Source organism: Nesoenas mayeri (assembly GCF_963082525.1).
Source record: "Nesoenas mayeri genome assembly, chromosome: Z".
NCBI classification, from domain to species: Eukaryota; Metazoa; Chordata; class Aves; order Columbiformes; family Columbidae; genus Nesoenas; species Nesoenas mayeri.
Genome location: NC_137542.1, coordinates 66,912,668 through 66,928,110, shown reverse-complemented (window position 1 = coordinate 66,928,110; position 15,443 = coordinate 66,912,668). Strand labels below are relative to the sequence as shown.

Below are 15,443 nucleotides of genomic sequence, written 5' to 3'. Positions count from 1 at the left end.
GCGCGGGGCCGCTGAACGGGATCGCCGAGCTGCAGGCCCAGGCGAGGCTGCGGGCAGAGCGAGGCGGCAGGGGAGGCCAGACAAGCGGCGCGGGGATAGCAACTTGTCACCGCGGGTATTCCGGGAGATTGAGCTGCCGCACCATACAATATCACACATACATGAGGAGATGTGTGTAGGTGTACTGTGTGTGAGTATCTGTGGACAGCAGGATGACCATGAGCCAGCACTGCGGCCTTGTGGCCAGGAAGGCAAATGGCATCCTGGGGTGTATTAGAAGGGGGTTGGTTAGTAGGTCAGAGAGGTTCTCCTGCCCCTCTACTCTGCCCTGGTGAGACCACATCTGGAATATTGTGCCCAGTTCTGGCCCCTCAGTTCCAGAAGGACAGGGAACTGCTGGAGAGAGTCCAGCACAGGGCAACAAAGATGATGAAGGGAGTGGAGCATCTCCCTTATGAGGAAAGGCTGAGGGAGCTGGGGCGCTTTAGCTTGGAGGAGACTGAGGGGTGACCTTATTAATGTTTACAAATATATAGAGGGTGAGTGTCGCTAGGATGGAGCCAGGCTCTTCTCAGTGACAACCAATGGTAGGACAAGCGGCAGTGGGTGCAAACTGGAACACAAGAGGTTCCTCTTAAATTTGAGAAGAAACTTCTTCTCAGTGAGGGTGACAGACACTGGAACAGGCTGCCCAGGGAGGTTGTTGAGTCTCCTTCTCTGGAGACATTCAAACCCACCTGGACACATCCCTGTGTAACCTCATCTGGGTGTTCCTGCTCCGTCAGGGGGATTGGACTGGATGGTCTTTTGAGGTCCCTTCCAATCCCTAACATTCTGTGTATGTACATCTGTGAATGCACCTTCAGTTCTAAGAGCTCCCAGGGAGCTCTCTGATTTTTGACAGCTTGGTTCTCATCTGTAAATGGAAGTTAACGAAAAATGAGACTCTACCTTTGCAGTGATAATAGCCCCCATGGGAGATTAATACGTACACTGCTTTTAGCTGTATTTTCTCATCCATGGATTATTTAGCTCTTCCTCCAAACCAGGGACACTGACAGGTTCTTTCGGGTCACAGGTATAAAGTTTGCTAGAAGGAATACACAAGGAAAAGGTTAGTTTAAAGGTGATGTTTTTCTTGCTCTATGATGTTTGTTTGATGAAAAGGATTACTACTCTTGTGCAAATGGGTAATACTAATACATTGTTCATAACAGGTGTTGTCTTCAGATATAAGAAAAAAGTGGTGGGTTTCAGTCATTGATTTCTTTGTAGGTATCAAATGTTTCTCTTGTTTGTAATACTAAGGGTATGACATCTGTCCCTGTTACATGAGATGATAAAAAGGAGAAGTCTGTAATACAAAATGAGAGAGCTCGTGATGATAGGTCTTAATCTTGCACCTATTTTAGGTTATCAGTAGGGAAGCTAAGGGCCTACTCAGTCCCTTCTGAGATAGGGTCCCACGAGCGTGGACTGACACATGTGTAAGACCGGACTAAGGAGTCTCGCATTAACCTATTTTTTTCTTTCCTTAGGTTACATGTCCTGGTGTGTTTCTGCCTGAGAAACATGTTTTTCTCAGTGCTTACATCTTGGATCAACACAAAGAGACAGACTGCCTTCCTCCTGTTTTTCCTCTCTTCTTTCATGAGAAAATGTGCATTGAAAAGGTGATTTTCACTTGTTAGATGCCTCGGGCTAGAAAGTCTGATGTCTCAAGTCTTGTACAAGCTGTAATTAATGCAGAAACTTATTTTTCTTTGTAACTGATAGGTTATTCTTGTCGCACATACATTTCAACATAATAAGATGAAGTGTTAGGCCCATTCCTGGAATGGAATAGATTTTAACATTTCTTTAGGATTTTATGGTCTGGAGCTTTGACAGCAGTTGTTATGTGAGGTCATCTCTCACATGGACAGTTCTTACCTAATCTCAGTAATGGCAACAGTGTACATGAGGATAATTGAATTTATTCCATTTCAGATATGATTGTTCTGGAAGGAATGTGATACCTCAGTTCTAACGTGGCTGTCATGTGTTCAAGGTTTTTGTCATTACAGCAGATGTGATGTAAATGAAGATCCAAATAAATGATAGACAAATGGGTTTCCTGTCATTTTACGTGGCACACTAACACCTGGAACTAGTGAGGACAGGAGTCTTCAGCGTGGTTTTCCTGAACTGTGCTCTTTGGTTATGGTTCTGGTGAATGCTATTTTGTGTTTGAAAACTGTTTTTTAAAAAATGGACTTAAAGCAGAATGACTATGTCTATTTACAAGCAAAACCATGCTGATGCCATTTCAAAACAGGAATAGACAAAGTTTAGAGGAACAGTATCATTCTTATCCGTTTCTTTCAGACTCTTCTCCAGTCCTTTTTAAACCACACTCTCCACATGTCTGTTTCTCTAAAATTCTTTGCATCTGGCTCACAAAAGGCCTTTCCTTGAGGACTTGATTCCTTTCCCTTTCCCTCATGGTTATTGCTGACACAACTGAAAAGCTACGTAGTTAATACATCTGCAAGCTACGAAGCGTAATTTTCATTAAGGCACTTGGCCTGTCTCAAGGTGAACACAGCTCTGAACACATGACTCTTCGGTCTCTGCAATAAAAGCCCACTTCTGTAGAAGAGTAGTTTCTCTTACATTTACCTAGTTATAAGAAGAGCATCAAAGTAATTATCATGAAGTAGATATTGTTAGATAGGTTAACCATTTGTTTTACCTGACAGTTATGCAGTTTTGTGCCTATGACCTTTGTTAGCAGGTGTTGACTAGCACAAAGCAATACTTTTTCTTAGGAAAAACATGATTTTGCACAGCCTTCTCAAAAAAGACTGTTGCTAAAATAGTGTCTGAAAACACTGATGTTGTTTGAAGAAAGATATTGGCACATTCAAGAGAAATGAAAAAAAAAGCAAATACTGATAAAATAAGTGGGATGCAGCTGAGGGCAGCTTCTTTAGATAGGCAGAATGTCTGGCATGAGTGCCCAAATAAAATCAGTAGTAAAGTTTCCATCTATTTCAAAGGGGTCAGAATTTTACTCCAAGGCCTAAGAAGAGTTTCTTTGAATAAGACATAATTCATTGTAACTAAAACAGGAGCTAAATACAGGCAAATGCATTTGAATTTTTTCCCTTAAGAGACATTTGATATATGTATCAAATTGATATATGTATCTTAATACATTGTATTTTCATAAGATATTCAGACAATCTTTACATAATACATAGAAACATACAGGAAAGCTTCCTCACACCTTCTCATTTGTCTGTAATCCCTGTGGAAGATTACCTATGCATCAAGGTGCTTGCAGTTAGGGCTTTTAATTTTTTCTTTTGGGGTGTGTCCTGTAGGATTGGCCAAGATCTCAAGTGTTTTCCGAATGTAAATATATTAATTGTACTTGTGGTCCTGCTATTTTACAGTTCACACAGCCGCACTTATGGTACTGTAAACATGGCAATTTTTCCTACAAATACAGACTGTTCTGAAGTTGATGCAGACATGGATAAATATGCAATTTCAGCTCTAAAGTATTTTCCCCAAAATATTGCAGAACTTAAAAAAATGTAAATGACATCTTAAAATAAACAGACATAGTATTAGTTAAGTTTGATTTTGCCTAGTAGCAGCTTGACAAATAATAGGGGAATTATTTTGTATAGATATTAAAATCTTCCCATGAATGCTAGATTGTTAAATTAATTAGTGTTATAATGGATTAGTTTACTTTTTACTGTTTTCCTGAAGGTGTTTTAAAGTGCCATACATCTTGCTGCAGTAACTGTAATGTTTGAAAGTAAGTATGTTTTTTAAGTGCTTGAATAATTGAATAACTAAAAATGACAAAGTGGGCCCATGTATCCACATTGTCAGTCTGTCTGCTTGTCTGGCTGTCTTTCTGAAGTACGTGACCTGGTACACATTATTCCCATTAGGTGTTGCTCTGAACTGACCCATTTGGGTGTTAGGCTCTACAACCGACCCTTGAATGAATTACACGATTTTTCCATTCTTAGGCCAGGCTGTGTTCTGACACCTAGTGTAACACCAGACTAACCAAACTGTTCTGCTTTTCATTTTTTCTGTCAGTGATTCTTTGTTTTGTAGTCTGTGACAAATCATGAGCTTAATAACTAGGCAGTCTTTTAGAACCCCAAATCTTATTTATTGTTTTTAGGCGAGCAGGGGGAGAGAAAACAAAATATGTTTTAACAATGATCTGTCTACATTCTGTTTCATCACTGCAAGTAACCTTGGGCCAGACTTTTCAGTCATACCTAGAGGAGCAGGTGTTTTATTACTTTAAAAAGTTTTCATCCCTTAGCCTTTATTCAGTTAGCTTTCCTTTGTCCTTGCTGAGTGGCAAGTTTTTGTCCTTCTGGACCAAGCCACTCCTGTAAGGTCAATAGAAGGTCAAACCAGAAGCCACTGACTGTCCTGTTGTCCTGTAAATCCACCAGGTGTCAACCACAGAGAGTTACCTTGTGCCATTACTTCTTTCTTGTGTGTCTTTATTCTAATATTAATAATATTAGAATAAATACTCCAGGAACCAAAGTAGAATATTGTCAGTTATAATGGACTAGCTCTACATCTATCTTCTTCCTCCTCTGTCTTTTGTCCACTCTTCTGTTTTATTTGCTGTTCTTCCTCCATCCCTTCCTGTAAAGTTAGTTTTAGGAGCAAACAGTAAAACTATTCTAATTATTCAGCCACACTGATATAATTTATTTTTCATCTTCCAGGTAATGTAATAAAGTTTAAAGTAACTCAGCTTGTGTCTTCAGATAACAGGCAAGTAAATATTTTTCCACGTTAGTTAATTTGAGATGGGAAAAGACAGTAGTTGGTGCCATGACCCCCAGTTTTCTCTCTCTCATAAATTTCAGGACCTTCTCCAACACGACTTCCTTCTACTCCACCACTTCTCATTTATTCTTGGGTACACACTTGAGTAGAAAAAATCCCTCTTCTGACTAAACTCATTGAATAATTTGTTAGGATTGCTCATATTGCTTTAGTTTCTTTACCCTGATTTTCCTATTTCTAGTAGTAGTCTAGTTTGCTAGTAGCATTCCAATAGAACACAAATAAAAATGTAGAATTCATCTTGGCAAATAGTACTGTTGGTCTTCTGCAGACTCCATATTGTGTGTTTTATAAGACAGGAAAAAACGCAAATGGACACTGGGTGGCAGATGAGTGCTGTTGTTAAAGGTCACTGACTGTTGAGCATTTGTATGTATTATAAAACTGCAGGCAATTTGTTAAAATTGCTTATTGTTCTGTTATGGCAAATTTTAAATATAATTCATGTTCTCTGTGTAAAAAATGTTTGCTTGTACATTTCATATTAACTTTTCAAAATGCTTAGCTTCAGATATTAACTTTTCCCTTTCTTCTTTGCTTTTTACTTGTAAGGGTTGCTAATTTAATAAAGGGTTATTTGGGATGTCATTGTAGGTCCAAAAACATTCATTGATAGTGGAAAAAGGAGATGGAAAGGCTCAAATCAATCTGTTGTTACCTCTACGTAAAAGCCTAAACAAGGCAAAAAAAAATCTGATCTGTGTTAGTCCAGAGACAGCTCATCTTCTCGTATGATTACTTTCATGCAAGGTTTGAGGATGTCATGCTGTCATGTATTAATATCTAGGTGTGGTATATAGTGCTTGCTTGTCCCCTGGGCAGAGCAGATTTTTGCTGTGCATGTTAGGACAGAGAAGACTACTCAGTGGTAACCTTAAGAGGCATGAGACTGTTTTCAAAAGTGTTAAAGAATAACAGTCTCTTCAGCATATTCTGGCCCTTTAGAATACCTTTTCTTTATTCTGTATAGTACCTACATGCCTTTCACAACTCTGCAGAAATATGCAGTTTAGAGATTTTGCTTGCTTTTTAGGCAGTGGTAGATGTTTTCCTCTTTCAACTGCCTGAATTAAAAAAATATTCAGAAAAGCTAAGTATATGCCTCATGAAAGGAAGCAGTGCCTGCCTATGTCCTTATCACACCAGAAGCCAGACCTCATATGGCAAAAGTGACTATTTGCTTTCTTTTTGTAGAGTCAAAAGCTCACAAAGAGTTTTTTTCCTGGTGATTGTAAAGCTGAGATCCATTAGAAAGACAGTCCTTGCAAGCAGTGTGACTAGAAAAGATGAAACTTAGAATAAGATCAAAGTGTTACTCTCATTATTAACTTTTTCTGAAAATTTTCTTCCTTGTGCCATTGTTTTTTCTAGAAATCACCAAATTGCAGGGTTTGGTTTTAGTCTGATTAGAAGTGTCCTTCCCCTCTAAAGACAGAACCTAACCAAGTAAAGGCAGTAGCGGCTTTTATAGCGTAGTATCCATTGTGGGCAGCTGGTGGGAGCTTATGAAAATATCTCTTATCTCGGGATGTGCTACCTATACACAGCAGTGCTGACTGATTCTTCGTCTACTCAGAACACAGTTAAGGAAGTTCTGAAGGAAGAGAAGAACTAGAGACCAGTGTGGTGCAGAGTGTGAGAAGATTTTGTTACAGTAACACAGAATAGTTTGTGTCCCCTGTCCGCCTATGTAGAGTCCGAAGCACTTTGTCATGGTAACCTGGGATGGTTTGCTTCTTTGCATCTTATATAGAGTCCCAAGCACATTTTGTGTCGTTGTGATGGTAACCCAGGATAGTTCACTTTCCTCCTCATCTGCACCCATCTTTGCATAGGCACCAGTGTGATGGCCAACTTCAGAACTCAGAATTTGGACAACAGCACCTGCATTACAGCAAGTTTGCTAGTGAGCAAAACGGGACATTGCATGATATGTGTGATATGTTAATCAGTGAAAGTTTTGTTATCCACCCCGCTGGTGCTTTCCATTGAGCTTCACTCTCAAGCAGGGTTCCACTGCGTCAGCTCCCTGTTCCATTAGCATTGGTGTACCAGGGCTCCCACTGTGGTAACACCACACTTTCATTAAAGCCAAAGCTTTCACTTGCTGTAAGTTGTGCCTCATCCCTGAGGGATTCGCACCTGCTTTTTGCTTGTTACATGTGGATACTTACGCTCTGAGTTAGCAGGACAGTGATCTCATGCTGTGTGGTGGGATGGCCAAATGACCTGATGTTTGTTTACTACATGCTGGCTCTCTGGAGGGAATACATTTCAAAAGTAATAGTGACTGTCTTTCAACACCTTTTTATGATGATGTGTTTGCTGAACAAGCATTGAAATCTTGTAATCGCATATCAACCTTTTTTATTTTATTCATGCAGGCAGCTGTTTAGAATAATTGTTTGCCCAGTGAGATTACTCCTGGTCATACTGATAGTGCTGAGAAATCAGCTGGACCATATTTAGAATGCTGTGTATAAACACATGTATTATGTATACATCCTCTGCCATAGCTTTGGACATTGTCTGCACTGTAACTAGGTAGTCTGCCTTCAAGCCTTGCAGTCATCTTCACCCCCAAAATATTTCAGGGCACTTGTCACAGCTGGAAAGTTAATGACACATCAAACTTCAGTGCTGCTCCACTAAGCCAAATCTTTCAAAACTAATAAAAATGTAAATATTTTTCCTCCCTTTTGGCACTTCATTTCATGTTCAGAAGACAAAGTAATCAGGTGCCACATAGTCAAAGCACTGGAAATAAAGTGAGTGAGCCATTTGCTGGAGAAGCAGTTACTCTCTCAGTCAGTCAGGAAAAAAAATCTGATGTTGCTGTGTTATTTCTTATATATAAATACAGAATCAAGTGGTTTGGGTTTGCTGTTTTTCTGTGTTGTTTGCCGTGGCCTTCAAGAATTCAAGCTGAAAGGTTCCCTGACACAGAGGAGGACAATATACTAAAAAGGGACATCTGTCTTAAACATTTCCAGTGTCAGGTAGTTCTAAATCATGCGGAATGTGTGCCATTCCTGTACCACTAGTGTCCAACCACTGCCTATTACTGACAGCATCTTTATGCATGAGAGATGCAGCATTCTGTCAAGGACATTCATAATTTATAGAGTTTTCATTGCACACCTATTAATAAAAATTCCATGTAACAACCCTGACAGCTATTTATTTGTGAATGGTTTTTTTGTTCTTTCAGTAGGGGGTGACTTTGCATTTTATGGAGAGAATGCACAAGACTTTCTGTTCCCAGAGCAGAAGCTGACTTCTGCATATCCTGATGTGAGCAGAGAATTACTGATGAAAACTACTCATTTCCCAGTGAGTTGCCTAAAACTGGTACTTATCCTATGTGTTTGACAAGGAAGGAATTCACATACTTAGGAGCAACTTTGTGAGGACTGGAGTTTGACTGTCCTTTTGGTCCTCTTGAGCAGAGGGAGATGCTCATGCTCTTTTGAATATGGAAGTGCCTCAGAGAATGCATTGGGTAGGTGCTTTCCTAACAAATCTGTTAGTCAGACAGTAAGAATAAACTCTCCGCATAGGCAGGTTAGAAGCCTTAATAACAAAACTTTATGTTCAGTTACATGTTTCCACCCACAGAGTTTGTGAAAGGGCCAGGCACTTAGAAGATTTTTCAGGTTTCTTTGTACCAATTGCCTTTGAGGATGTCAGCTTTCTGTCCATTTTCTTTCTCTCAGGTCTTGTTTTTTCACTCTGCCTGTTCTCACTCATCTCTTGGGGGTCTTTCATTTTCATATATTTGTAAATCTTTCCAGTGCCTGTTCTTGCCAGGGATCATTGTTTCCTTAAGCAGCAGTAGCAGCCTCAAATGATTACATTTTCATCTGTTTCACTGCATTATGGATTGGATTATGCAAAAGAAGCAATAAAACTGACTTTGATTTTATTGATGAGTCCATAACAGCTTAGAATAGCTTTGAACAAAGAGTAGCATTCTCCCTGCAGACTCAATTTTGCATTGATTCATTCAGAAAGTTCTTGTAATTACTCTACAAACTAGGAATGCCATTATTTCACATGATAATCTGGGGGTTTGTGCATAAATTGCAGGTATAGAAAATACTAGATTTCAGAAAAAGTAACTAACTGTTAGAAAGCTCTCCTCAATACAAGAATACTTTCTATACATTTAGAACAGAAATTTAGAAATATATGGTCTGGTTAACCAATATTGCATTGTATGATAGGTAGACAGTGATGAGACTACAGTAGGAAATCCAAAGGCAGTCAAGAGGGACTTCAGGGCCTTAGGATGACAGGTTAAGGAATCAGGAGCACAAGTAGTGTTTTCCTCCAGTTGCAGGGTATGATGAGAAAGATATTGAAGACCCACCAGATCAATACCTGGCTGTGGGACTGGTGTCATAGAATCATAGTCCTGAATGTCATGAGCAGAATTTCAGGTTTTTTGGTTATAGGTTGGTTTACATGACACCTGGCCTGCTGGCAACAAATGGAACACACCTGTCTCAAAGAGAGTAAAGGATCCTTGGACAGGAGTTAGCAGAGCTCATAAGAAGGGCTTTAAACTAGATTTGAAGGGGGAAGGGGAGAAAACCAGATGTGGTAGAGGCAACCCAGTCGTGGCATGTGAGCATTTGGGGGATGAGGTGCTACCGAGCGCATTCAGTCAGCTGTCTCAGTAGAGGCATGGGATGGAGAGTCATGTGGTAGCAAAGACACAATGGTTATAGATGTGTTAGAAACCACAGAAGCACCTGAAAATGATCACAAAGGAACTGGGGCTTCTTGCTGCGAAAAGGTGGCAGGATCAGTAGCCCAGCTGGACTGCAGCTATACAAATGCATCTATGCATCTATACAAATGCATCTATACAAATGCTTGGAGCATGGGCAACAAACAGCATACGCTGGAAGCCATCATGCAGCAGAAAAACTAGCATGTAATTGCCATCTGTAGATGACTCACGCAGCTGGAGTGCTGCATTGGATGGCTATAAACTCTTCAGAAGGGACAGGTGAGGAAGGAGAGGAGGTGGGGTAGCCCTGTATGTTAGGGAGTGTTGATTGTCTGGAGCTTGACAAGGGGAATGATAGCTTGACTAGTGTTTGTGGGTAAGAATCGGGGAAAGCCATCAAGACACAATCCTGGTGAACGTGTGTTACAGACCACCCTACCAGGATAAAGAGGCAGACGAAATATTCTGCTGGTAGCCGCGTGAGGTATCCCAGTCGCTAGCCCTTGTTCTCCTGGGGGACTTCAGCCTACCAAATGTCTTTTGGAAATACAACAGAGCAGAGAGGAAACAGTCTAGGAGGCTCCTGGAGTGTATGGAAGACAACTTCCTGACACAGCTGTTTGGTGAGACAGCTAGGGAAGGTGCCCCACTGGACCTGTTGTTTGTCAACAGAGAAGGACTCGTGGGTAATGTATTGGTTGGAGGTGGTCTTTCACATAGTGATCATGAAATTATTGAGTTTTCTGTTCTTGGAGAAGTAAGGAGGATTGTCAGCAGAACTGCTACCTTGGACTTCCGAAGGGCAGACTTTGACCTGTTTGTGAGGCTGGTTGGCAGAGTCCCTTGGGAGGCAGTCCCACAGGACAAAGGAGTCCAGGAAGGCTGGTCGCTCTTCAAGAAGGAAATCTTAGAGGCTCAGGAGCAGGCTGTCCCTGTGTGCCGAAAGATGAGCCGGTGGGTAAGAAGCCCAGCCTGGCTGAAGAGAGAGTTTTGGCTGGAACTTGGGAATAAAAGGAGAATATATGACTTTGGAAGAAGGGACAGGCTAGTCAAGAAGATTACAAGGATGGCATGAAGTTATGCAGGAAGAAAATTAGAAGGGCCAAAGGCCAACTAGAGCTGAGCCTGGCTACTACTGTAAAAGGAAACAAACATGCTTCTATAAATACATCAGCAACAAAGGAAAGGCTCTAGAGAATCTTCATCCGCTGGTGGACATGGGGAGCAACAGTGACAGAAGATGAGGGAAAGGCTGAGGTACTAAATGCCTTCTTTGCCTCGGTGTTTAATAGTCAGACCAGCTGTTCTCTAGGTATCTGGCTCCACGAGCCAGAAGACAGGGATAGGGAGCAGAATCCAAATCCAAATCCAAATAATCCAAGGGGAAATGGTTAGCAACCTGCTGCACCACTTGGACACATACAAGTGTATGGGGCCAGATGAGATTCACCCAACGGTGCTGAGGGAGCTGGTGGAGGTGCTCACCAAGCCACATTCCCATCAGCAGTCCTGGCTGACTGGGGCAGTCCCAGTTGACTGGAAGTTGTCAGGGAATACAGGGAGAGGGCTGGAGGAAAGGATGAGATAGGGAAGCATGGGTGTACAGGGAAGAGAGTGTTGAATGCAGTGGAAAACAGAACAAGTCTGGAGGGCAGTAATGCAACAGGAGGTGGGGATAAAGGAGAGGGTGCAAGAGCTGCCCTGTGAGTATAAAACCTAAAGACAATGGCAGGAAGAAATAAGTAGCCTGAAGGCAAAGAGGGAGAAAAGAGGAATTCCTGTGTGTGTCCCTGTTTGGAGATTTGATGTTGGGGGATGAAGGGATCATCATGATTTTATACGATGGTGTTTGTAGGATGTGAGGAATGAGCCCTGAGAAATAACGCACCCAGAGGGATCAAATGATGTCACTGGAGAGTGGAACTGAGATGTGACTGCTGCATCTCTTTCAACAGGTGAAATGCCAGTGTGGATCTCAGCTGGGAGAAAATGGACGAGAGGGTGTGAAATCCCCTCACCTCAGCATGGACCAAGCAGCGCTTTGCTTCTGGGAGTGTTAACATCACAGGTCGAGGGCCAGTGCTGCTGACCTGACGGCGTGTCCTGGTTCCCTGCCTTGCGGGCATGTCAGGATTTTTGACCATTTCACTGCCATCCTACCCTCGATCCATACATACACTCGTGTAGCTGTTGGTTGCCACTTACCTCCCTGACGAGGCTGGCCAAGTGCAGGGATGCTCTGTTGCTATGGAGTGTAGCAGAACAGAGGCGAGAAGGGATGTTTTGGATTTCCATTTGTGAATGAGCACAGCAGTGATGTCCGTAGCATCAGAAGAAAACATATAGATGTAAATAGCACTGCGTACCTCAGAAACAAAGGACTACACAGCTGCGTCCATATGCACCCGCTGTCATTGACAAGAGAACTGGTGAATCACTCTATTTGTTTTCTTTTTCTGGTTACAGTAATAACAGTTATTTCAATAGGACATCACTTTTCCCTGCAGTCCGCCCGTCTCTTTCCCTCCTGTCGTCCAGAAAGGCTACTGCAACCTTCTGCTGTTCAGCATTGGCTTACAAAAGGCTATTTCAATCTGTCACTGGTTCTTATCACAATGACAAATCCAAGCCTGAGTTATTTATTTCACAGTCAAGGGAGGGGCTATAAATCCAAGTCATGGATGCTTCCTCCCACCTCTGGACAGGCTGTGAGTGGGAATTGCCCACCTCAGAAGGCAGAAGTGACAGAATTCCTGCTCTTACTCTAAGGTTTTGGATTGAAGCACAGCCCAAACAAGAAGACTGTGATGATTAATAATCTCGTAGGAGTTCAGTGGTAAGAGATCTTGCATGACTCAGGCTTTCAGGATGAGGCCCTCCATTTCACTGCAGCAATTTCCCTTTGTTTTGCTAACTGGTCGCATCTGTATGTAGTTTGGAGTTACAACAACATTACAAGTCTCTGTGAGTCTTGCATTTCCCTGAAGGAACCACTATAAGGAAAGAAGGGGAATGTATGAACAAGGATGAATGAATCAGTGTTGCTCTGTGCAAGAGGTAGAGATCAAATTAACATTTCCTTTTGCTTTCTGGTTCTAGTGACTGTGTTATTTCACAAATTGGGCAGATGCTGTAAGGAGGCATGTGACTCACAACTCCCTAATTAGTTTCAAGTTTAAAAGTGTATTCAGGGATATAGGGCCAGATACTGCAGCTGGAGAAATTTACATCACTAAACCCCAACCGTTCAGATGATATTTTCCACTATTTTCTCTGTGTTTAGCTGATATTTCCACTAAATTTGCCTGTCGTGCTGTGGCCCACTGTGTGTCTCAGCACCTGGAATGGCATTTGCTAATCTGTTTATACTTAAATTGTAGCAGTGGGAAACTTCAATATCCAGTCATAAACTTGTTTAGCAGGAATTTGAGACTGAGTGGAGGTGAAAAACTGTAAAACAGTGATTACTGCCAGAGATACTTAACTGCCACCCTCAACTGGAAGCCCCATCTTTTTCCCCAAGCAATGTCACAGGGCAATTCTCTTAAGAATGCAAGAGTTTATTTTCACCCTCAGTTATGAAGCAGAGGAGGGAGAGAAATAAAAGCTACGGAACTTCTATCAGAAAGTGTTATGCATAAAAATCAGCCAGCAGAAGCAATGGTTTATTGGTGAGCATTATAGCAAGTGCTCTTGTCCTGTCTTCCTACAGTCTCTGACCTCAAACACCGAAGAACAAAATTCTTGATAAAATCAAACAGTGGGGGGTTCTTCAGTTTTGTTTTGGGTTTTGTTTTCTTTTTCTCACCAGCACTGATGTTTTCTAACAAGGAAGCCCATTTTTTGCGGTCAACCTAAGTAGACGAATACTCTGTGTAGTTAATGGATTTGTTGGTGGAGTTTTTGCAGGAGTGGATTTGCGATTGAAAATTGATCCTGCAGTATATGAGAAACATGCAGGATTGGCTTCATGGGTTGTCGTCTCTCTTCTGACTCTCAGCATCCCTTTGGAATGTTGACCGCAACTTACCTAAGTACAGAAAACACTTCTCTGATGAAAAAATGTAATCCCAAAGAATCCGGTTATATTCACTGAAGATGTTCCACCAGTCAGAGACTGTTTTCGTCACAACCATTACAGGGCAACAGGGGTCCAGTGCATTTCTTTGGACATTTCTTATTCTTATTAGAATAAGATTCCATAATGGGGCATCCAACTCTGGAGAAGGCTCCAAGGGACAGAGAACTGTGTCTGTTGCCCTGAACTAGTGCAAACCTTTTGGAAACAAGTGAGGGGTTTCCTTTGGACCAGATACTTTTATCAGTTCTCTTGAAGATGAACAATGAATGGACTTGAGGTGTTTTTGCCGGAGAGCTTCTAAGAATGGAATTTGTGACATGCTTGAGTGAAGGTCTGTCTATCTGAGCTGTTCCCTGTAGGACACCTCACAGGAGTAAAGTAGTTGTTAACAGAAAGGTAAAGCACTCTGAGCCTCAGCCTGTTGATAGTCTGAATTGATTCCAGATCCAGAAAGTTTATAAACGCACTACAGTATCAGCAAGAGGAACTGCAGTGACAATACTGTAAGCAACCCTGTTTCCTCATTCTGGAACTGCAGGTGATTGTGGCCGCCACCTCTTTCATGGGTTTAGCCATCCAGTCACTTAAGCTCAGCCTCCAAGCTCAGGGTTCTAAAAAGGACGTATGAAATTCACCAGTTTCTCTCTCTATCAGTGTTGTCTTTGTGCCTGAAAACAATTTTTAAAGCTTGCGAATAACTTGTTGTCCATAAAAATCAGAGGTTGGGTGTCTCCCTCATTTGTGTATCTTTGCCAGCAGGAAAGATAGCTTCTGCATTGGAATTATGTGCAGCATTTCTGATTAGATTTTCAAAGAGGGCAGGTGTTATCTATTAAACCTCAGTGCGTCATGATGGAATTGGAGCATCTTGCTCTCTGGGACTTTCTCAGAAGTTGTGATCCTTCTCAGCTCTTCTTCAGCTCTGTTCTACCAATGGAGTGAGTAAAACTGGTAGAATATAGTGAAACCAGCAGGTGGACATGTTGGCAGTACAACTGATGAGCCTATGATTAGCACTTGATGAAGAGTAAGATGCTGTGTGCGCAAACACAGGCACGTCACAAGAAGAGTCAGAGGCCAAGAATGCATTTGCAAAGAGCAAGTTTTATTTTAGTTACCTCTTTACTAGGCAATCTCCAAATTAGCACCTAAGCTCCCAGACAGAGGAGCGGGGATGCACAAGCAGGGACGCAGGCACTGGTAAGTTTAGCCCTGGTTAGAAGATCACTGGGTCTGCTGCGTTCACCTGTATTTCAAGGCTTCAGGCAGGCGCAGCCTCCTACTCTTTCTCACACTAAAGCAAGAATCTCAGGCATAGTGATAAGATCTTTAAGGCACAGTGACTAAAGACATCTTTCACAAATACCAGCAGATTCATACTCGGGGCTTTGAGTCGCTTTTCTTAATCATGTTTGATTTTGAACTTCTTGTTGATGTTTAATTTTTGCAAGTAACAAATGACCAAATGCCTCCCCTGTGCAGTGATTTTCCCTATAGGTGAGCTGTCTGCAGGCAACTGAAAGTGGTCTGGAGCATTTCCTTACACAATCACTTACACCGTGTCCTGAACAGCGTGATGATTTGTGTAGCATGCCTGTTGTGTGGCCCATTCCTCACATGGCTTCCCTGGGAACGAAAGAGTTTGGATCGTCCCCTCAGCCCTGGGACCCTTTCTGCCTGGCCGGGTTGCGATGGCTGACACAGAGTCAGTCTGAAGGACCAGGGGCCACGTCCTGG

General features: G+C 42.0%; 1 protein-coding gene across 1 annotated transcript; it reads left to right on the top strand.

Annotated features, from left to right (window-relative positions):
• Positions 1–104: 104 nt before the first annotated feature.
• SPATA6L (spermatogenesis associated 6 like) lies at positions 105–14,334 on the top strand (the record flags this gene model as incomplete). Its single annotated transcript, XM_080362538.1, has 4 exons — positions 105–190; positions 1,539–1,686; positions 8,099–8,220; positions 14,245–14,334. Exons 1-4 carry the CDS (start codon positions 170–172, stop codon positions 14,332–14,334), a joined length of 381 nt encoding a protein of 126 aa, XP_080218664.1. The 5' UTR covers positions 105–169.
• Positions 14,335–15,443: the final 1,109 nt, after the last annotated feature.